This window comes from Sturnira hondurensis, unplaced genomic scaffold, assembly GCF_014824575.4.
Source record: "Sturnira hondurensis isolate 20B ecotype Veracruz unplaced genomic scaffold, ASM1482457v3 Scaffold0008640, whole genome shotgun sequence".
NCBI classification, from domain to species: domain Eukaryota; kingdom Metazoa; phylum Chordata; class Mammalia; order Chiroptera; family Phyllostomidae; genus Sturnira; species Sturnira hondurensis.
In genome coordinates this window covers 22890781-22912357 of record NW_028081271.1, presented here as the reverse complement: position 1 = coordinate 22912357, position 21577 = coordinate 22890781, and the positions used below count along the sequence as shown (strand labels likewise).

Genomic DNA, 21577 nt, shown 5'->3' with positions numbered 1-21577 from the left:
ATAGCTATAGAGAAGGAATTTTGGATAAAACAGAGACAAGAATGAGCTTTCTCGAAAGGTGGCTGCATACATCTCTTAGAAAATAGGAAGAACGGAGCAACTGAAGCCCGAGCATAGAAACGGTTGAGGGTGGTGTTGGTGGTTTGGAAAACAGCCAACTTGATTTGGATTTTATTCTAAAAACTAGTGAGGCATTGCCTAATTTGGGGGTGTGGGGTGGCATTTTAACCTCATGGTAAAGTGTTGTCCAGAATTTTCCTCTTTATCACCTTAGGTTCTCTCGACATTCCACAGGACACTTCAGCCAAGGACCAAAGCTCATCTGCTGAGAGGGGAACTTGAGTACCTGAAGATGACAGAGCTGGAGCACCCACCACCCAGTGCCTGATCTAAGTGTGCTGCTGAATAAATGTTAGCTCCTTTTTTTGTTTCCTCAAGAGGCATGGGGCTCACAGCCTTTTGAGGAAAGTCATTAGTCTGAATTCGATATGACTGCAAACGATGCTGTAGTTGTGATGACGTTGCAGATTGTTTGGATGGGAGGGCCTGAGGGTCATCGTCAGGGTTAACTCCTGTTGTCTTCCCCCAGCTTTACAGAGGATAATTGACAAGTAAAATTGTATATATTTAAGGTGTATAATGTGATGATTTGATGTACATCTACACTGTGGCAAATTCCTAGATCTATTACCTCACTTATAATCATCTCTCTGTTTGTGTGTGTAGTGAAAATACTTAAGATTTACTCTCTCAGCAAATTTCAAGTGTACAGTAGTCATCGTACTGCACATTAGATCACCAGAACTAGTTCATCTGGTGAGCGAGAGCTATACCCTCTCACCAATATCTCCCCGTATTCCCACCCCCCAGCTCTGAGCAAACCCCTTTCCGCTTCTCTGAGCTTGGCTTTTTAGATTCCACGCATAAGTGAGACCAGACAGTATTTGTCTTTGTCTTGTTTATTTCACTTAGTATGAAGTTCTCTAGTTTCAGCCATATTTTCTTTTTTAATATAATTCATTTTCACCTTTTTATTATTTTACTTTTTAAAGATATATGTATTTATTTTTAGAAAGAAGGGAAAGGAAGGAGAAAGAGAGGGGGAAAAACATCAATGTGTGGTTGCTTCTCTTGCACCCCCTACTGGGGACCTGGCCGGCAACCCAGGCAGGTCTGAGAATTGAACTGGCAACCCTTTGGTTCACAGGCTGGCACTCAATCCACTGAGCTGCACCAGCCAGGGCTTCACCCATATTTTCTCAAGTAGCAGGATTTCCTTCTTACTAATGGCTATGTGTGTGTGTGTGTGTGTGTGTGTGTGTGTGTATGATGACAAGGATGTTTAAACAAACAGAATTATCCAGCTGGCATCCTGCGTTCAGTATCATTCCTCAGACGTCTAATCTCTAGTCCTGGATCCTGGTTGGTGCTCACTAAACTAGAAGCCCTGAAGTGAGACAAAACCAAATGAATTCCATAAGCCACTCTTATTAAGACAGAAATGTAACTCATATTTTAGAAAGTTTTCTAACAAGTTTAAGCCTCGATTAATCAGAGAGGGCAGTGAATCGGAATACTCTCTTTGGGGCCCAGCACACACTCCACCTGTAGCTGGAGCCCAGGAAATGCGTGTGTACTCCCCTCAGGATTAAGGGTGAGAGTGTGCTGCGGAAAGATCCACGGAGCCAGGGCGAGGTTTTCTGTCCTCCCCCCACCCTGCCTGCCTTGCGCTCCCTCGCTGCTCTCCTTCACTGTTCTTGCGTGAAAGGAGATCTAGAATGACAGGAAATGGGATGACTCATCTGACATCAGACTGAGTCCTTCTATTTGTCCTTCTCCTTGGCCCCAGTCTCTGATATTGAGAACCACCGTGTTACGCCTGTGAATGTTTTTATTTTGTTGAAGACACGCATGGATTGTGTATGTGGGACTCTGAAGATTTAAAGGTCCAGTGTGTGGGGCTGTCTGCTAGCTCTTTGTTTTCCACAGACTTTTGACTAGAAAAAGCAGTAAGAGTGTGTTGTGATCATGCTGACCAGCAAGGGCCGGGGATGCCTTCGCTTTGGTCTGTGCCTCTGGTTGTGTGTGCTCATACCTTTCTTTCAAGGTAGGTTTTGCTTCTGCTTTATCTCATCACCCATTTGAGTTACATACATTTACCCTTCTTTTCTAGTCGTGCTTGATGGAGCAGAGAGATGAAATATTCTAAGGGTAAATATGGAGAGTGTCTGCACAGGAATTACTATGGTCACAGCTGTTAATCTATTTTTTATTGGCTAGGCTTAACGTGTAAGATGGAATTTGAGGAGGTGGGGTAAGGAGGATGATACAACAGTGCTAACCCTATGTTATATTATTTTCCCAATTAAAATATGGTAACAATAATGATGCAGTTTTCTATCCGCCTCTGCCATGGATGAATTCAACTTATTTACGTGTATTGGTATTTAATATTTTTTTCAAAACTCATTTGTTAGCTGATACTATTCCTCAAAGTATGAAGTCTTCCATTTTGCAGGTAATCATCTTTGTTTTGGGAAACATGTCATATCACTGCACTGAAATGTGTCCTAAGAGTAAGTCCCTCACGTTAAAAGTTGAGACTTGGAAACGCATAGCCGCTGCTCTGCCTGAACAGAACCACGTTTCCATGGGCTGTCGGCTTTGCTGGGGCTCACAGAGGGTTTTTCTAAAATGTCTCAAAAGACAAACGTGTCTCAAAAAAATGTCTCATTGGAATAAAAAGTCTCACAGTGGAGGGAGATGGGTAATGGGGAGGATTTTTTAATTGCCTGTTTTATGTAGAAATATTTCTACCATTATTAATCATGATGGCAAGAATGCTGTTTTGTATTTAAAATTGTTCTTTCCTGCTGAAATTTCACTGTTTCCAAATGCATGTGTCAAACAATATTTTTCATTTAATAATATAACACCTGTCCTTTTGTTCATTTTCATCTACTGAATTTTTCAGTTTCTTTAATTTTTTTCAGGGTATAAATCCCTTTGGGAAATTGGTAGAATAATAGTCCAGGTGTCAAATTTAAATTCTTTCAGGGAAGACCTACCAGGGGTTATTAATGAAATGAATTATGCCAAATGAAGGCGAGTACCCTGCTTTCAATGCATTCCTAGAAAAATACAGAGACATAGGCATCAATCTTCTGTCTAAAATTAAGGAAGTGAATATATTATTATTTAAGAACCAATTTTGAATTCTTTAAAAAACAATTTAAGTAATCTTGCCTTAAAAGCCTTGCACTCTCACGAATTTCCAAAATAATGGAATTCAAAGTTGATTTTTAAAAAGAGTACGGCTTGTTAAGACCTTAATGAAGTCCCTTGTTATTTCAGTTTGCTTGTGAAGGCTCCGCAGCTACACACCTCACTAGGCGAGAGACTGGTCAGTCAGATCGGTGTTTAGACAAGAAAGGGCAGGACGTTCCTTTACCGTAGTGACTGGATGAGTGAGATTGTGAGTTATATCCAGTGACACGAGCAAATGTTGGAGCTAGTGTCTCTCTACCTCTGTGTGCCTTAGCCTCCTCAAAGCGCTTTTACTAACACTCTTCGATCTGATATCACACTAGTCCTGAGACGTCAGTGTTGCTGTTTTTATCTTGGGTTCCCCAGTGCCCATGTCCCCCAATGTGGAAGCCCACCGGCCCGCCGGCCAGCGCCCTCTCTGCTTCTCTAATTTTCCCCTCTGTCTGGCCCTGCAGACAGTGCAGGCTCTGCATCTGAGGAGAGACTCTTCCGAAAACTGTTTTCTCGTTACAACCAGTTCATCAGGCCTGTGGAAAATGTTTCGGATCCCATCACAGTGTATTTTGAAGTGGCCATCACACAACTGGCCAACGTGGTAAGTGCCATTCACCACACATACCTAAAGGAGTCCTGACTTTGAGAGGTCAGAGCAGCCCCCAAACATTGTTCCTCTTATTGCACATGGTAGCTACGGGGATTGGAAACACAAGAACAGACACAAATCCACATGGCTGCTGGCTCTTCGAAGCTGTTCCATTGGGAGGGAGACACTGTCCCACTGATGCTTTGAGAGCCAGCTGATGAGACAGAGCAGTGAAGGGGAAGTTGAAGGGAGAACACAACAGGAGCTGACGTCACTGTGCCCCACTCTGCAGGCACGCTGTGTCTGCACTTGCAGTTTTCTGCTGCATTTTACAGCTGAGGAACCAGAGGCTCAGTTAAGCAGCTTTCCCCAAGCTCACACAATTACAGATGGTGGAACTGTGATTTGAACCAGCCCTGTTTAACGCCAAAACTCATGCTGTTTTACTACATAAAAAATTATTTTAAGGCTTCCATGTTACATAAGAAAGAAAAAAATAATCTTTCTCAGAGTGTTCCACCCAGACCTGGAAAAAGATAGGAGTTTGGAGTTCTTATTTTAACTTATTGCTACCATGTTCAAGGGTAAATAGGACTAGAGTCCTTTCTTTTATTTAATCCTCATGCCCTACTTGCTGAGAAAGGAGGTACTGGGACTTGATACTCTAACATAGAGGAGTCTTCTGGGCCCCGAGGCATGGGAGGAGGTAGATCTAGTTTGAGGATCAGGATTTGGACCAAATTCCAGGAGTAGGTAGGCTCAGGAAGAAGGGAAAGTTTGAAGCATCTCCAAAGAGGGGTGCTAGGGGAGTTCCTGAGACAGCAGAGCACTGAAGGAGGCAGCACTTTCATCCTATCAGTCCCAGCCCACAAATGGGGCAGGAGCCCCCTTCCTCCTAGACTTTGTCCTGGGTGGGACAGTGGTGTCTGTCTAGGAATGACGGGGGAAAGACTGTAATCACAGATGTGAAGTCAGGACCCAACGTGTTCCTCTAGTCCATGCTTCCCTGTGGACTGGGCTGACCATGGCCCAGTCCTCCAGCTTCTGGCCCAGCTTGGAAGTGTGAGTATACTGGTTTACGAGAAAGAAAGAAACAAGATGTTAAGTTTAGCCTGGCTGGACCCACTCATTCCTTTAATAAATTGTTATTTAGCACCAATTCTGATTTCTCTCCCCTACTTCCTGTGCCCCCCAACCAATCGCTTAGTACTGGTCACCTGTTGGGCTGGAGGCCATGTTTGTATGGGTCAGGCTGTTATGAATGGAAAGCTGAACTGAGTTTCAGCTAAAGCCTGTGAGGCGGGCCACCTCAGTCTACAGCAGCACTTCAAATCCCTGGTCCATGGGCCTTTCGGGACGTTGTTCTGAAGATGGTCAGTGGGGGACTGCTGACCGGAGATTGTGACCTTTGCATTTGGCTGCTATCAGAGATTTCACAGAAAACTACAGCTTAAGTACAACAAGTCCATTTCTTTCTTATGTTACAGGAATCTAAAGGCTAACAGTCCAGGAGGTTAACACCAGGTGGCTTTGTGGCGTCAGCGGTTGCCTGGTCACGCACTACGCAGCCGCAGGGGATGTCAGTCACATGGCCTGTGATGCTAAAAGCATAAACCATACATGGTGACATTGACTAAGATCCTTCCTATCTTTCTCTTTCACCATCCTTAGTGTGTGGTTTCTTCCCTCAGTGTCGCCTGGTGGTCTAAGATATTAATTCTTCTTTATATATTTGGTAGAATTCTCCAGGGGAACCTACTGGGACTGCAGGTTTCTTTTCCAGGAGCTTTTAAACTATCAATTCATTTCTTTATAGCTATAGGCTAGTCAGATTATCTATTTCATCTTCTTTGAATTTGGGTAGTTTGTGGCTTTTGAGGAATTGGTCTTTCTTTCAAGAATGTATGATAAAATTATGTTTAGTAGTGCATTCTCTATTCTCTCTAATGGCTACAAGATCTGTAATGGTACCTCCTAGTTTATTCATGATATTGGTGATTTGTGTCTTCTCTCTTTTTATTTTTGTCAATCTTGCTAGAGGCTTATCAGCTTTGTTTTTCTCTGCAAAGAATCAGATTTTTTGTCTCCTTGATTTTCTCTATCATTTTGTATTTTAATTTTATTGATTTCTGCTCTTATCTTTATTTTATCCTTCCTTATGCTTGCCTTGGGTTTATTTTGTGCAAAGAAAGAGAGGGAAAGAAACATCGATGTGTGAGGGATACGTCGATCAGTTGCCTCTCGCATGCCCTCAACTGGGGACCTGGCCTGCAACCCATTCATGTGCCCTGACTGGGAATAGAACTGGTAACCTCTCGGTTCACAGGCTGGCGCTCAGTCCACTGAGCCACATCAGGGCTAATGCTTTCAATTTTCTTCTCAGTATTATTTTTAGCTATTCCCCTCATATTTTGATATGTTGTGTTTTCATTTTTATTCATTTCCATGTATTTTTTAAACATTTCTTTTGAGGCATCCTCTTTGACCCATGGATTATTTAAAAGTAAATTGTTTAATTTTCATGTGTTTAGAGATTTCCCCATGTCTTTTTGCTACTGATTTCTACACTTGACCTTAGCCAAAAGGCCAAGATGTGATTGTTATTGATTTCTAGTTTGATTCCACTGTGGTCAGAAAACACACTGCATGATTTCAATTATTTTAAATTTGTTGAGGGTTGTATTATGGCACATGATATGTAAAAATGCTCTTTTGAGTAGAATGTTCCATATATGTCAATTAAATCTTATGGGTGATTATGTTTTCATATCTACGCTTTTGCTGATTTTCTGTCTAGTAGTTCTGGTGGTTGCTGGGAGCAGGGATTGACGTCTCCAGCTACCATTGGGGATTTGTCTGTTTATTCTTTCAGCTCTATTAGTTTTTATGTCATGTATTTCAGGACCGTATGGTTTGATGTGTTAGGATGATCATATCTTCTTGCTGGACTAATCCTTCTACCATTATATACTGTCCCTCTTTGTCTTTAGTAATTTTTTTCCTCTTCAAAAATAAGACTTCAGCCTACTCTGTCACATATTAATATAGCCATTATTATGGATGTGTTGAAAGCTATCTGTTGTCATGTGAGGCACCAGAAGTCCCTGTAGACCGTATTCATTGTTCTCCCTGAGCCATGGTGAGCTCTAGGGATGGCTCTGTGATGCACTACAGCCAGATGCATAATCACCAGCTCCCTTCTAGAAGGTTCTAGGCCCCCTGTTGCTGTCTCAGCCCCCAGGTTGGCCTCACAGCACCAGAGATTTCTACATGGAAGTGTTTGCTGCTGTACAGAATGACCTTGGCCACACAGTTTCTGGGTGATGATCTTTCAGTGGAGGAGCGTGTCTACTGTCCATCCCGCCCACCCCGAGCCACAGGGATCTGGGACAAAGCCCCTGTCCAGAGCTTTTGATGGCCTGACGTATCTAAAATGACAGAGGCTTGCAAATGTAGCACCCCTGGACTCTCTGATTTCAGTCTCTGTCACTCTCAAAGCCAATTCATTTGAAATTGTAACTAAATTCTCTAATGCAGGTGGGGTATCATCTAATTTCTTTTCCCAAGAAAGATTCCAGGTAGCGGTCCCAGGAATGTGGAGTGGTATTGTGGGTCTCTGGCCTCCTCTGGCCGGACTGTGTGATGACAGTGTCCATAGCCTTGGTGTGGTCTGGAAGTAGATGCAGAACAGGGCTTGCAACACCAAGTCCTGATAAAGTAGGCTCCCACCTCTGAGGGTGTTCACATCTGTAAATCTTCACCAGCCTGTGGAAGGGTAGGCAGAGATGATGAAGACAGAGGTGATGGCAGGACAGTATAAACACCTGGTTTCAATTCTCTGTACTAATGTATGGAGAGGAAGTGGTTTTGGGAAGATGCTTATGGCAGTTGCCTCTGAGACCTTTTTGGACTGAGGTTCATTTTTTGACTGACGGCTGATAGATTTATTGACATGGCTTCTGCTGACCTCTGTAGGTCACAAGGTGACCCATGAGCAGATGGCACAAACCTCAGAGTTGGGTAATTGTACAACCATGGACTGCTTGGTTAATGGGCAGTCCACTTCTTTGCTTTCCCTAACCAATAGGCAGCCATGACTGTAACTTCTTTAGTTGACCTTTTAAAACCCTGAGGCTTGCCATGACTTGATGCAAGCCCATTTGTAGAGGGAAGCTTGACAAGGTCTCCAGTTAGAGTTTTCTGGGGGAGCTGGAGGACTGCAGAGCAGCTCAGTGAACAGAGCAGGCTGGCATCTGAGGCCTGGCTGCAGCGTTTGCAGCCGGGTTGAGCTCCTTTACTCTGGAGGATGCTCACGTGCCTTGGGAAGCAAGGTTGGTAAGTTGTGGGAACCTACTGGGTCACCATCAACAAACCTCAGCTGTCGTGTTGTGAAGCTGCTGAAGGCTCTGGGTGTGTCTTCATCAGCTTTCCCACTGAGAACTGCTAGCTGGTTATGAACACATTATACTCAGAATATAATAAGCCTGCAATGCCTTTCTCCCAGATAACTCCTTGTCTCTCTTCAGGTCGTTTAGGTACCTGCTTAAACCACTTCCTCAGAGAAGCCTTCTTTATTCATCCCGTCCAAAACAGATGTGTGTGCGTGTGTGCACATGCACGTGTACGTTTATACACACACACATCACTCCATCCCTCTTTATTTTTCTTCATAGGACCTATCGCTATCTTGATTATATTATGTATATTGATTTTCTGTTTTCCCAGTAACAGCCAAGAAACATGAAGGTAAGGATTTTTTCCATCTTGTTTACTGCTGTAGTCACAACATTTATAGAGCACATAGTAGGTACTCAGTAAATATTAGCGTAATGAATGATTGGGACAATCAGCAGCAGCTTGGGTGAGAGTGGGGATGTGCTGAGGGCGAGTGGCAGGTTCCAGCTGGAAAACTCCGTGGTGAGCTGAGGCTGACATTTCGAGGGGCAGCTGGGCCCAGGACGCAGAGCCTGGAGGGCTGTGGTGGTGCTGAGGAAGGGAGGTTTTCAGGAAATGGAGAAGAAGGCCGTAAAAACAATGGACCAGGTCCAGATAGCTGTCAGCATCTGAGGTATTTCCCCTCTCTCCTCCCCACACCCTCTCTTCTCTCCTTCTTTCCTTTCCTGTATTCAAAAAGCTTCATGGGCTGCAGTGCTAAGAAAGGCTTCACAGGCTTCAGTCCTCTCTGTCTCCCTCTGTTAGCATGAATAACTCAGGTTTGGGTGTTTCTAGTAGTAATTCTTACTCTGTGATCCACCTGTATTAGCAATACATTTGAGGCTAAAAAATGTTGTTTCTTCTTTCCAGGATGAAGTAAACCAGATCATGGAGACCAATCTGTGGCTACGTCACGTATGTGTCTACATCACACGTCCTCTTGGACCTGTTACTTGTGTGTCAGCCTAGCAATACCCAATGGATAAAGTCCTCTAACATGCCCTCTTTCCAACTCCAGCTTATAATAGAACATAAAATATGATCTATCTTCAAGGCCTGAAGTTCAGCTTTGGTAACAGCTGGCTTGATGCAAACTTTACTGGTGCAGATACCTAGTGACAAAGTCCTCTGAGACATACAGATTCTGTCCTTTTTGGTGCCTGCTCTCAAATCTTCTATTTTCATCTGTAACTTGACCTTCAGGGTCAAGGGTTTATGCTCTCTCTGATGCTGCTGAACTAGGCCTGGAGAAACCAGTAGCTGAGCAAGAGAGCATGTGAGTTCGAGTCCCACCAGCTGGTTTTATGTGATACCATTTACCTTTCTTCTTGTCTTTTTTGGCCTGAATCTTTACTTAGATTTTGCAACAAACTCACCATTGCACACTTGAACAGCCTTTTTAATATTAGAAATGAGTTGCTACTCCAGTGTAAATATAGCACATGGAACATGGAAGTTGAGCCTATAACTTTGGCCACCTAATGAATAATCAATAGATAATTATCTAATATGCATTAGATAATTTATATATTTCTAAAATCATCTCAGCTACCTATCTCCCTATTCCCCATGGACTTAATCTCCCAACTTTTGGTAGAACCCAATGCACTCTACAATTAAGAACTTAATTCCCCCCCCCAAAAAAAAACCTATTGCACAAATATAGAGCTAACACAGGAAGAAATTTATAAATAAATTTTTTAAAAGCTGCCTTCTATGTCCTTTAGATCTGGAATGATTATAAATTGCGCTGGGACCCAGTGGAGTTCGATGGCATTGAGACTCTTCGAGTCCCTGCAGATAAGATCTGGAAGCCTGACATTGTTCTCTACAACAAGTAAGGAGTCTGACAGCAGTAGTGTCTTTCCAAAGCTGCCTTTGGTGCCCAGTGACCCATGGCGACGAAGGTGTTACTAATGGTGTCTGATTTCCCTTGCAGTGCTGTGGGCGACTTCCAAGTCGAAGGCAGGACAAAAGCTCTTCTTAAGTACGACGGCACCATTACCTGGACTCCACCGGCCATTTTTAAGAGCTCCTGTCCTATGGATATCACTTTTTTCCCTTTCGATCACCAAAATTGTTCCCTGAAATTTGGTTCCTGGACATATGACAAAGCTAAAATCGATCTCCTAATCATTGGATCTAAAGTGGATATGAATGATTTTTGGGAGAACAGTGAATGGGAGATTGTTGATGCTTCAGGCTACAAGCATGACATAAAATACAACTGTTGTGAAGAGATATACACAGATATAACCTATTCTTTTTACATTAGAAGGTTGCCGATGTTTTACACTGTTAATCTGATTATCCCCTGTCTCTTTATTTCATTCCTAACTGTGTTGGTCTTCTACCTTCCTTCTGACTGCGGCGAAAAAGTGACACTTTGCATTTCAGTTCTGCTTTCTCTGACTGTGTTTCTGCTGGTGATCACAGAAACCATTCCGTCCACGTCGCTCGTGATCCCACTGGTGGGTGAGTACCTACTGTTCACCATGGTCTTTGTCACGCTGTCCATTGTGGTGACTGTGTTTGTGTTGAACATACACTATCGCACCCCGACAACTCACACCATGCCCAAGTGGGTGAAGACAGTTTTCCTCCAGCGGTTACCCCAGATCCTGATGATGAGGAGGCCTCTGGACAAGACGAGGAAGGCCAGTTCTGATAAAAACCCCAAAAGCATTTCCGGTAGACCTATTGAAGTCAAGGTCGGTAATCAAAGAGAGCCCAAACTTCTTAAGGAATGCTGCCACTGCCGCAAGTCACATCAGCTTGCCACCGGCAAGAGAAGATTAAGTCGTCAGCCTTTACAATGGATGGCAGAAAATTTGGAGCACTCATCTGAAGTCGAAAATGTGATTAATAGTGTTCAATTCATAGCAGAAAACATGAAGAACCAAAACAAGACGAAGGAGGTAAATGCATGTCTCCTCTAGCCTGTCCCCCGGCAGCAGGCCTCGGGCCACTTTATAGACGTGGTCAGATCTTCAGAGTGAGTTCTGTTTACAAGAGGGTCAGGCAGCATTATTCTAAGACCCAGATCTGTTATTATGCTGTTGTGGGTGGGCTGACCTGGGGCCAGGTAGCCCCAGAGCAAATCTCCACCTCCAGCAACATCAACTCAAGTGAAGTCTGGTTAAAATAAACATTCAAGGCAAACTTGGTTAACAAAACCAAGAGCTCCTGCACAAGGAACAGTGGCAGACAGAGGGGCGGAGGTGGGAAGGCTGCCCCCCAGAGGGGAAGGACAAATGACTGCGGAGCAGCTTGCAATCTAGGGCGGTGGGAGGAAGGCAGAGCGAGTCCTCTGTGGCTGTAGTCCCGTTTATTCTACCTCAGGGGGACGTAGGTGCCGACTGAATGAGCCTCACGGATATTTTTAGCAACTACGTACTCTGCTCCTGCTGCCCAGAGTGTAACCATGGTAGCATGGACCTTCTCCATCCTCCAGGGAGAGAGAGCTCCAGAAAATCACACCAGCTTTCACAGTGGCGAGGTACACGCTACTATGGCTTGAAAGCCGTAAGGATGACTGGCTGAGGGCATCTGAAAATTCACGCCGGGTGTCTGCTGTTGATCTCATACTGCAGTTAGTAGCATTGGGGTCTCCTAGTGGAAGGATTTCTCCAGGCCTGAAGTCTGCCCTGTTGGTACAGGGGAAGACACTGTGACTGCATGTCACTCAGGTGGGTGGGGGGGGTTGCATCACAGGACAAGTGAGCCTAGAAGTCCCCTTCACGGTGCCACCTTCATAAAATCTAAGGGAGACTTGCTGCTGACTTAATCACAACCAGATAGGACCCTTAAGACACAACCAGGGAGACTTCAGCAGAAGTTAGGAGGTCAAAGACTGGAAGGACATGAGAAATGCAGTGAACTCTCCATAACCAGTATGACCTTGAGGTCTAGAGGGCTGCCTGTTCCTTATAAGGGGGTCCTTCATCATGCTGCATGTCTTACACTCCCTGCCCTTAAACCTATTTCCAGACTCACCAAGGGGTGAGGTAGCCACTGGTGCCAATGACAAGAACAGCGCTGGGCTGTCTGAGCAGCTGCTCCTTGGGAGTGCTCCTTGTGGTCAGGAAAGTCCTTTGAGACCCATGGAATCCTGGCTTATTGAGATCTGCGCTTGCTGCAGCTGGCTGCAGGGGGCACTAGCGAGTAGCCTGTATCTGCCCTCCTCAGACAAGACGAAAGCTCTTCCGTGTGCATTTGCTCTGAAGATCTGACCATGTCTACCAAGGGCCGGGAACATCTTCTCGAAAAGAAGAAGCTTATTGATGAAACAGAGCACATTTCCTACAGTTTTGATTTTTTAGCGTTGATTTGACTTTTTGCTTGCCTTTCAGGTAGAAGATGACTGGAAATACGTGGCCATGGTGGTGGACAGAGTGTTTCTTTGGCTATTCATCGCTGTCTGTGTGTTTGGAACTGCAGGGCTGTTTCTGCAGCCCTGCTGGGGAACGCGGGGAAGTCTTAAGGATGTTATCTTTTACAGCAATTGAAATGTACATCTGAAGTTTACAGATGCTGTGTTTGTTCTGTGTTCCCCACCGTAAGGGAAGGGACATAAAGCTTCCTGGCTCACTCCCCCATCTACTAAAGCTGGTGACTAGGGGGGAAACGAGGACTCGACTGCAAGTTGGGAGCCCAGATGCCCCCTTGGTAGCACAGAGGAATCCTTGAAATCTGCTGCGATGCCGGAGCCCAGAGAGGTAGCAGCCACAGGCTTCCCTTGTCTGGATGCTTGGGGCTTTCCAGGGACATGATGAACACAGTGCAGCAAAGCATGTCATCAACACCAAGCCGCACTGACAAGGCATTCTGTTGTCCCTCCAGTTGACGCTTCTGATCAGTACAATGACACGTGCCAGACGTGAGCCTTGGCACGTGGACCTCACTGATGTTTGCCCTGCTTGTGAACTCCTGTAGGTTTGCTTTCTTGTGCATGTCTCTGTGATGTAACTCACACACCCGCATTATTTGATACATTAATTGGCAAAAAGTAATAGCAGGTAGTCAGAGACTGTCTCAGCTGGCTGCTTTTAATCGGCATTTATTTATCTGGCGAGAGACTCTGGTGGTCACTGACACTGCGTGAGGCATTGCAAAGGTAGCAGAAATGGTTGTCCTCAAGCAGTTGCAGCTTTGGGGGAAAAGTCATAAACACAAAGACCTCCAGGACCAGGTGTCACTTGGGGATGTCACTCGAGCAATTGAAACAGAGGAGGACATGGTGTGGGGTGGCCAGGCAAGCCCAGCTCAGCCTTTGCCATCCTTTCTCACCGTTCTGTCCACTGTAGCTGAGACTGGACACAGAATGGTTTCTTCCATCAGGTATTGTGACCTTGTACCTTTGGAGCGATTCCTTTCCTGAGAGGGAATTCTGTTTTACTCCACTTGAATTTATTATCTTATTTGTTGTATAAATATTATCCTAACAATGTAAAAGTGTATTTTAAAGCAGAAAAAAAACAATAAATCTGCCCTAACGAAGGAACTACTTTTATTTTGCCTTTTCTCTTAGAGTCTTTCCCTAGGTGTTCATATAATTTTCAACACTTCAATTTTACCTTGCAATTTTGTAGTTTTCTGTTTTCTCAAAACATCACATTAGCAATGTTTCTATAATTTTTAAGAATGCATAATGTCTGTTGTGTTGATTTACCATGACTTCGATGACCCCATGTAAATTCTTCCTGGTCTCTCTCATACTGGGGCATAAGACACTGTGTGGCACACTGGGCAAAGACCTGGAATTTGAATTACTCTGTTTGAAAGTGTTTCTACTCCCTCACGTACTTGTGGGTTGTTACTTGATACATTTTTTTACTATGAAAGCAATTCAACACTCAATTTTATTTTTTAACAAGTTTAATGGTGGTAAAATACACATGGCATAAACTTACCACCTTACCTACTTTTAAGTGTCAGTTTGGTGGCATAGTATTGTACCACGTCACCACCCTCCGTCCACAGAACTCCCATCTCACAAAACCAAATGGCGCCCGTCAACTCCCAACTCTTCAGCTTCCCTCCCACTGCTCTGGCAAATGGCCATCTACTTGGTAACCGGCCATCTACCTGGTCTCTCCTAACTGGACTACTTTGGGTATCTCAGGTGATTGGAATCGTACAGTATTTCTCTTTTGTCAATTGGCACATTCCACTTAACACAATGTCTTCAACTTTCATCCATGGAGTAGCATGTCAGAATGTCTTTGCATTTTAAGGCTGTGTGATATTCCATTGTGTGTACACACAGTGTTTTATTTATGTACTCATCTGTCAGTGGACACTTGGGTTGGGTCGCTTCCCCCTTTCAGCACTTGTGAATAACGCTATGAATGAGTGTACGATGATCCCTTTGAGTCCCTGCTTTCAACTCTTTGGAGTATGGACCTCGAGGTGGAATTGCTGGGTTTTGTTGTAATCCTACTTTTAACTTGTTAGGGAACTGTGGTACTGGTTTCCACAGTGACCGTACCATTTCATGTTCCCACCCACCACGCACAAGGGTTCCATGTCCCTCACATCCTCTCCAACACCGTTAAATGAATCCCACCATGTGCACTGGGGTGGAGGGAGGTGCACACGCCGGGGAAAGGAGGATGGAGACTCTGGGAGACACAGAGGCGCCATATGAGTCAGACCTAGAGAGCGTATACTTGGGATGCCCCCGCCCAGCGCCGACCTCTCCCAAGGCTGAGGACGGGCCTCTCATGTGTAGTGAGGGGCAGGGCAGTGAGAACAGGAGCCAGCATCTGAGCATAGCACCCCTCCACAGCCCTCATTTTGACTTTGGGATATCATCTGAACCCTCCAGCAGTGCCAACCATTCTGAACTGGAGATGTGGTTGCACCCCTTTTACACATGTGCACACACGTGCTTGCACCCACATGCTACTTCCAGTTGGTGTTTGGAAAAGTCCAGAAGGGCAGTTTTGGTTACCACCATTACTGGGGATGAGGTTGTCACGTAGGGCCCGGGGACGGGGATGTTAAACATCCTACACTGTGCAGGACAGATCATTGTAGGATTTTCCCTTTCAAACCCGGCTAAGCTGCCCTGTGAAAAATAGAGCCCTCCTGAGGGCATTAGATTGAGGCATAGGCCTGCGAAGGCACATGCTTAGCAGGTTTGTTGGGGGGCTGCCACATACCCTCACTGCGCACAGGAGTGTCCATCCTGCTGGCGACACAGTAAGGCTGATCCTTCCCGACTCTTTACTCCTCCGAGGGGAGAATTTCGCATCTGTAACAGGGATAGGATAGTGCCTTTTTCACAGGGCTGTTTAGAAGGCTGAGTTAATCTTCACAACTTATCATCTCCTTTCCTTGATGCCCTTTGGATACTGCATTCTCCTGGCTTGCTTGGATCACCTCTTGCTGCCTGAAGCTGGAACCATCTTCGAGCATCTGGGGTCTTGTCTAAGTCTGCAGTGGGCCAGGCCACCTTACCTTGATGTCAGCGACTCTGTCTGGAGGTGGGACGGTCAGTGTTCACCTGCAGACATATCGCTGCTCTTGGCTGCTTTCCCCAAACACAAGACTGTCCATGAGCCAAAGAAATCATGTTACTTTTATTTTCGCTATTATTTTATTGACATATTGAATACAAGTCTTAATACAAAGAAGGAATATATGTCAGGTTAAACATGAATGAGTCCCCATGGCTGTTAATTAAGTGAATTCACTTAATACACAATTGCAGGGGCTTCCAAGGAAGAATTATGACACAGCCCAAAAGGTCTATTCCAACACAAAATATTACTCTTTGGAAATGACAGTGTCCTAGTGGAGATGGTTAGAGACCACCCTGAAAGGGCCAAGGTAAGAGTCTTTAAAATGGATGTGTGGTAGGGCACAGGCTATGCCCCTCAGTTCATCATTGGACAGGTGAAGGGATCAGGCCGTCATCACCTTAACCCAGGGATTGGTCTTATTTGATTAGGGAGCCAGGTAGTATGTCTCCTTGTACAATGCAGTCTAAACTCTGCACCATCATCTCTGATATACGCTGTCAAAAACATTGAACCGGAATTAAAGTTGTAACTTCCAATTTGCAGCAAATGCAGGAGACAGAGGAACAAGTTAAATGACACCAGAAGCCAGCAACCAGACAAATCCAAAACATGAGACGTTCTTGAGGAAAACTGATCTAGTCTTTTCAACAAGTCAATGACAAGAAGGAAACTAAAATAGATTTAAAAGGCATAACACTATGGGTTAAATTCTATTTTACACAAGCAAGCTATAAACTTGGGCTGTTCTTGCCCTGGTTGGTGTGGCTCAGTGGATTGAGTGCCGGCCTGCTAACCAAAGGGCTGTCGGTTGGATTCCCAGTAAGGACACACATCTGGGTTGCAGGCCAGGTCCCCAGTAGGGGGTGTATGAAACACAACCACACATTGATATTTCTCTCCCTCTCTTTCTCCCTTCCCTCCCCTCTGTCTAGAAAGAAATCAATAAAATATTTAAAACAATTTAGGCTGTTCTTGAAACAGGGAAACTTAAATATGGAGTTATTAATTTTTCTAAGTATGATGATAGTATTTAAAAAACTTTTTAATGTAAGAGAATGTTTCTTTAAGGTACATACTGAAAATCACAGAGAGAGAGAGAGAGCGAGCTGGAAATATCAGAGGGATATTTGAAAAATAAACAAATTTTTCTTTATTTCAGATGAATAACCCAATCCAAACTTGCTGGTACTGGTTTAATTAGTCAACAAATGTGGATTAAGCCTTGACCATGCACACGGCTCTATTAGATGCTGTTGGGGGTATAACAGAAGGTACTCAATGACATAGCTGAGGCAATAAAACTCACTTAAGATCATAGAAAACAACTAGTTGGTAAACTATATAGCAGAGATGGAAAACACCATGGACTTTCAGAGACAGGGAGCTCAGCGGGGCCATGCGTTCAGTGGAGGCCCCGTGAGGAAGTGGAGTGGTAGCAAAGATCTGAAGAATGAGAACAGGTAGGACAGCTTTCTGTGTGCCTGCACAGGTGTGCGTGCCTGTGAGTGTAAGCACGTGTGGCCTCCATGTGGGTGTGCCTGCACATATGTGCTTGTGCATGTGTCTGTCCCACATGCTGACCCATGTGATGGAGAGCTGTATGGCTTTTGCTGCATCCACTTGTTGAAATTAGCTGGCAAGGTTGCTCACAGAAGACTTTTCTTGCTATATATTTGAGATAAAAATGTCTGCCCTGGCTGGTGTGGCTCAGTGGATTGAGTGCGGGCCTGTGCACCAAAGGGTCGCCGGTTCATTTCCCAGTCAGGGCACATGCCTGGGTTGCGGACCAGGTCCCCAGTAGGGGAGCATGAGAAGCAACCACATGTTAATGTTTCTCTCTAAAATAAATAAATAAAATCTGTAAAAAAATTTCTTGGCTTCAAAGTTCTCTTCTGTAGTTACTTCCTTAGCGTCATGGTGATATATAAATATGTATCCTTTTCTATATTTAAAACTGGTATTTTATCCTAATTTAGCTGCAATGAGGCATAAGCTTCATGTACATGTAGAAATGTTTGACCTTTGCTGTATCTGTGCCTGGGCGGAAAGGGGCTGTGGAAAGTGGGTCACGTGATATTTTTTTCCAATTTAAGACTGAATTGTAATCTAAATGCACTTTTCTAAGATTAGTATTGCCATTTACCTAGCAAACTAATGAGTTAAATAAAGTTAAGTAATAAGTTAAAGTCAACAGCGTTTTCAATAAAAAGATCAGTGATTTGCTCTTTGAGTTCACAGTCCCAGCAGCGATTTACAGCATCGAATCCTTGATTTCATCACGGAGAACATCTGTAAATCCTGTCCTAAAATAGTGGTAAAGCGGATTATACTTTCCCAAAGGAACACAGTTAAAATTAGAAGTTGTGTAGTTTAAAAAGTGTGAAAGCCCCAGTATACAGCTCCAAAGAATAGAATTTTAGAGCAGAAGGAGTGTTAGAGGCCATGAGTCATAACTTCTTATTGAGCAGAGAGGACAAATGACCCTCGTGAGGTCCCATAGCTAACAGCTGGGTAACAGCTGGTTTGGAGCTAAGGGGTCCTTGTGTCTTGGTTTCTTCTTCACCATGTTGCCTCCTTTTTAAAATCCAACCAAATGTACAGAAAAGTAAAGGGTATGTGGATAATGCAAGGAGCCCCAATATTTCATAATGTGTGCACATAACACAGAAAATACAGTTCTGTGGTATAAAACATGGTATCTTTTGAAAACAAATACACCGACCATGTTAAGTACTGTCTAAACATTTAACATATATAAACGTGATTTTTAAATTTTTTTTAGAGTTTAGAGTTGCTACTTAGAGTAATTTGAATGGCATGGATTTCTCTAAAATGCAGTTCAGGATATTTGAAAAGTTCTACTATTCTCTTTGCTTGGTTCTTTTTGTTTTAAGAATGGAGCAGATCTCAGAACTTTGTAGGCCTACAAAAGAGAGCCATTCAAGACAGGGTGGGTACTTAAAGAAACGATTTCCAAGAGGAGGGATCAAGGACACAAGCAGAGAAGAGATTAGGTATGGAAAGGAGACGGCACAGGTGGGAGATCTGACTGGAAGCAGAAGGAAGCTACTGCAAATGTCCCGGAGACTGGAAACAGTCAGGTGTGAAGAACCTTTTTAGAGTAGATGTGGTCCTCTTGCCAAGACCATGAACTCTAAGGCATGTCTCACTGCCTGGCTGGGTAGCTCGGTTGGTTACACCATTGTCCCAGTACATCAAGATTGCAGGTTCCATCCCTGGTCAGCGCACATATAAGAAGCAATCATAAATAAGTAGAACAACAAATTGATATTCCTCTCTTTTCCTCTCTCAAAAATTGATAATTAAAATATATACACGCCTCACTTCTTTGTCAGTAAATTAGCAATTCTGTTCCTAAGAAAATCATTTTTCCAGTCTCCATCCATGTCCAGCCTCCACCAGTCTGCAAAGTCAAGGTTATTCAGATCCCTCAAAATAAATTCACACTCTTATCATGGTGTGTTGTCTCCTTTGGTTGTCAGTGTTTTGTTGCCATGTATTCATCGGGCATGTCTGACAGGACTGGGATTTTAACAAGATTTCTAGTATAAAATGGCTGGCTTAGGTGTTTCCTTCTTTTTTCCCTACTCCATATCCTATTCACACTCGAGAAGAAAGACAAAAGTAAAACAAATTCATAACAGCACTGGAAAGCTGGCCAGGGTACCTTCATAGACCAGATTGATGGGAATGGCAGGAATACGGAGGACAGATGTCACCAGATTTATAGTAAAACCTAATAGAGCAGTAGAGTTGTGGTCCCATGCAGGAAAGATAGGATCACCAAAGAGGCTGTTTTTTCTTACAAAATCTCCACAGTAATTCTAAGATAATATAAGGGGAGACTTAAAGAGGAAGTGTCATTGTTCAGTAATCAATAGAAGGACCAAGTACAGCTGCAGAAGTCCTCCACTTGCATAGTTGCTAAATCACCTGTCCCATGAATGTGGGCATTCTGACTCATGGGAAACCAGGGTGGGCGGAGGAGTCAGAGGGTGACGCCTGCCATGGAGGAAGGGGTGCCCCCGCATGTCAGAGATGAGCTGCCCACACGTGCTAGAGAAATGCTTTCTGGGACACAAACAGTAAAAGAAATTGACTGGAGCCAGGTTTCCTGTTTAGAAATAGTTTTTACTGTTGGGTGAATGAACAAATCAAAAACCACCAAACAGTTGAGTAAAGTGACGGTGAAAAGCATCAAAAATTGGAAGAATTGACCCCTAAAAATAATTAATGCAGATAATGGAGGACTTTAAAGTAACTATAATTAGTATTTTCCCAACTATTCCAGAGGATAAGACAACCAAAAAGACAACTTGGAGTTCTTAGGAATGGAATACATGCTTCGGCCACAAACAAACAAACAAGAACCCTACCTCCGTAGGTGGGCTGAATGAAAGAACAGACGATGACTGAAGAGCAAGTCAGCTACAACATCAAGCTAACAATGTAAAGAATTAAAGCAATACAAAGAATGAGAGAAAAGTTAATAAACATGAAAGACAAATTCAGAAATAGCATGATCTTTTTATTAAAAATTTCAAAAGGAAAAGAGAGTGAGAATGAAGGCCTGGAAATAATAAAAGACATAAGAGAAGAAAATGTGCATGGGTTGAAGAAACACAACAGTCAACAAGTGCTAAGACAAAATGATGAGATAAAAAGGGAGAGAGAGAGAAAGAGACAGAGAGAGGAATTTCTATACTTAGTCACAGCATGCACCACACAGGTGATATTTCCCAAGTCCAAAGATAAAGAGAAAAGCCTAAGATTTCAGGAAAAAAACAACACAGGAATCCAACAGGAATAAGGAATAAGAACTGGCCCTCTCTAGGCCTCTCGTCCTCATCTATAATACGGGATGTTGTAGAACAATGTCTTCAGGGTTTTAGGAAAAAAATGATACTGAACTCAGAATTCTATGCCCCGCTAATCTGTTTGGTAAGGGCAGAATAAATTACAATTTCAGAAATTCAAGAATTCAGAAAAAGTTACTGCACTCAAAGCATTCTAAAAGAATTACTTGGAGATGTCTCCCTCTGAAGGAAATAATAAAGCAAAAAAGGAAAACTTAGGATAAAAAACAGTGGTGAGCAAAGAAATGAATAAGGCAATTCATGTGTTTATAATATGATTATGAACTAAATAAATTATAAATAAATTAATCTGAAGAAAGATTCATAAAAATTAATAATCTGGAACTAAAATTCTGATGACTTTGAGAAAATATAATATATGATATAAGGGAAGTAAGGTACTAAAGGAATTGTTTTGTTCAGAGAATGGTGGCCTTGGGCATTAATTCTCAACACTGATTAGAAAGAGTTTGAATACATCTATTCATAAATTAATAGAAATGAGTGCATAACTCTTAAGCCACTGGAGAAGGAGAAGGAACAGACAAATTCAGTCAAGACTGAAGGAGAGCAACAAAAGAAGGAATAAGAAAATACTATACAGAAAACACAAAACAAAATGACATAAATAAGACTAAACATGTGTGAAAGGGTTAAACTCTTAAATCAGTTTTTAAATTAGTTATGAGAAACATGCCCCAAATAAAATAATCCAGATAGGGATTTAGACTTAGAACTCGAAAAAGAGAAAAATTGCTTCAAGCTAAAATCCGGGATTTGGTAGCAGCCATTTTGGAGAACAAAAAGCATCTGAATACACTCATCCTGATGAGTCTTAGAGAGTGAGGGGTGGAGAGGGGATGAAGTGCACCCAGAGGTCAAGGAGA

At 43.4% G+C, this 21577-nt stretch overlaps 1 protein-coding gene across 1 annotated transcript; it reads left to right on the top strand.

Annotated features, from left to right (window-relative positions):
- The first annotated feature begins 1679 nt into the window (after positions 1-1679).
- CHRNA6 (cholinergic receptor nicotinic alpha 6 subunit) lies at positions 1680-13779 on the top strand. Its single transcript, XM_037055485.1, has 6 exons — positions 1680-2107; positions 3723-3862; positions 9155-9199; positions 10012-10121; positions 10224-11202; positions 12637-13779. Exons 1-6 carry the CDS (start codon positions 2029-2031, stop codon positions 12790-12792), a joined length of 1509 nt encoding a protein of 502 aa, XP_036911380.1. The 5' UTR covers positions 1680-2028; the 3' UTR covers positions 12793-13779.
- Positions 13780-21577: the final 7798 nt, after the last annotated feature.

Bases quoted from the DNA above. Each gene is read 5' to 3' on its own strand.
- CHRNA6 (XM_037055485.1), top strand. From the start codon at position 2,029: ATGCTGACCAGCAAGGGCCGGGGATGCCTTCGCTTTGGTCTGTGCCTC. The intron at 10,122-10,223 runs GTAAGGAGTCTG...TTTCCCTTGCAG, and splicing joins GACATTGTTCTCTACAACAA to TGCTGTGGGCGACTTCCAAG. The intron at 11,203-12,636 runs GTAAATGCATGT...CTTGCCTTTCAG, and splicing joins ACCAAAACAAGACGAAGGAG to GTAGAAGATGACTGGAAATA.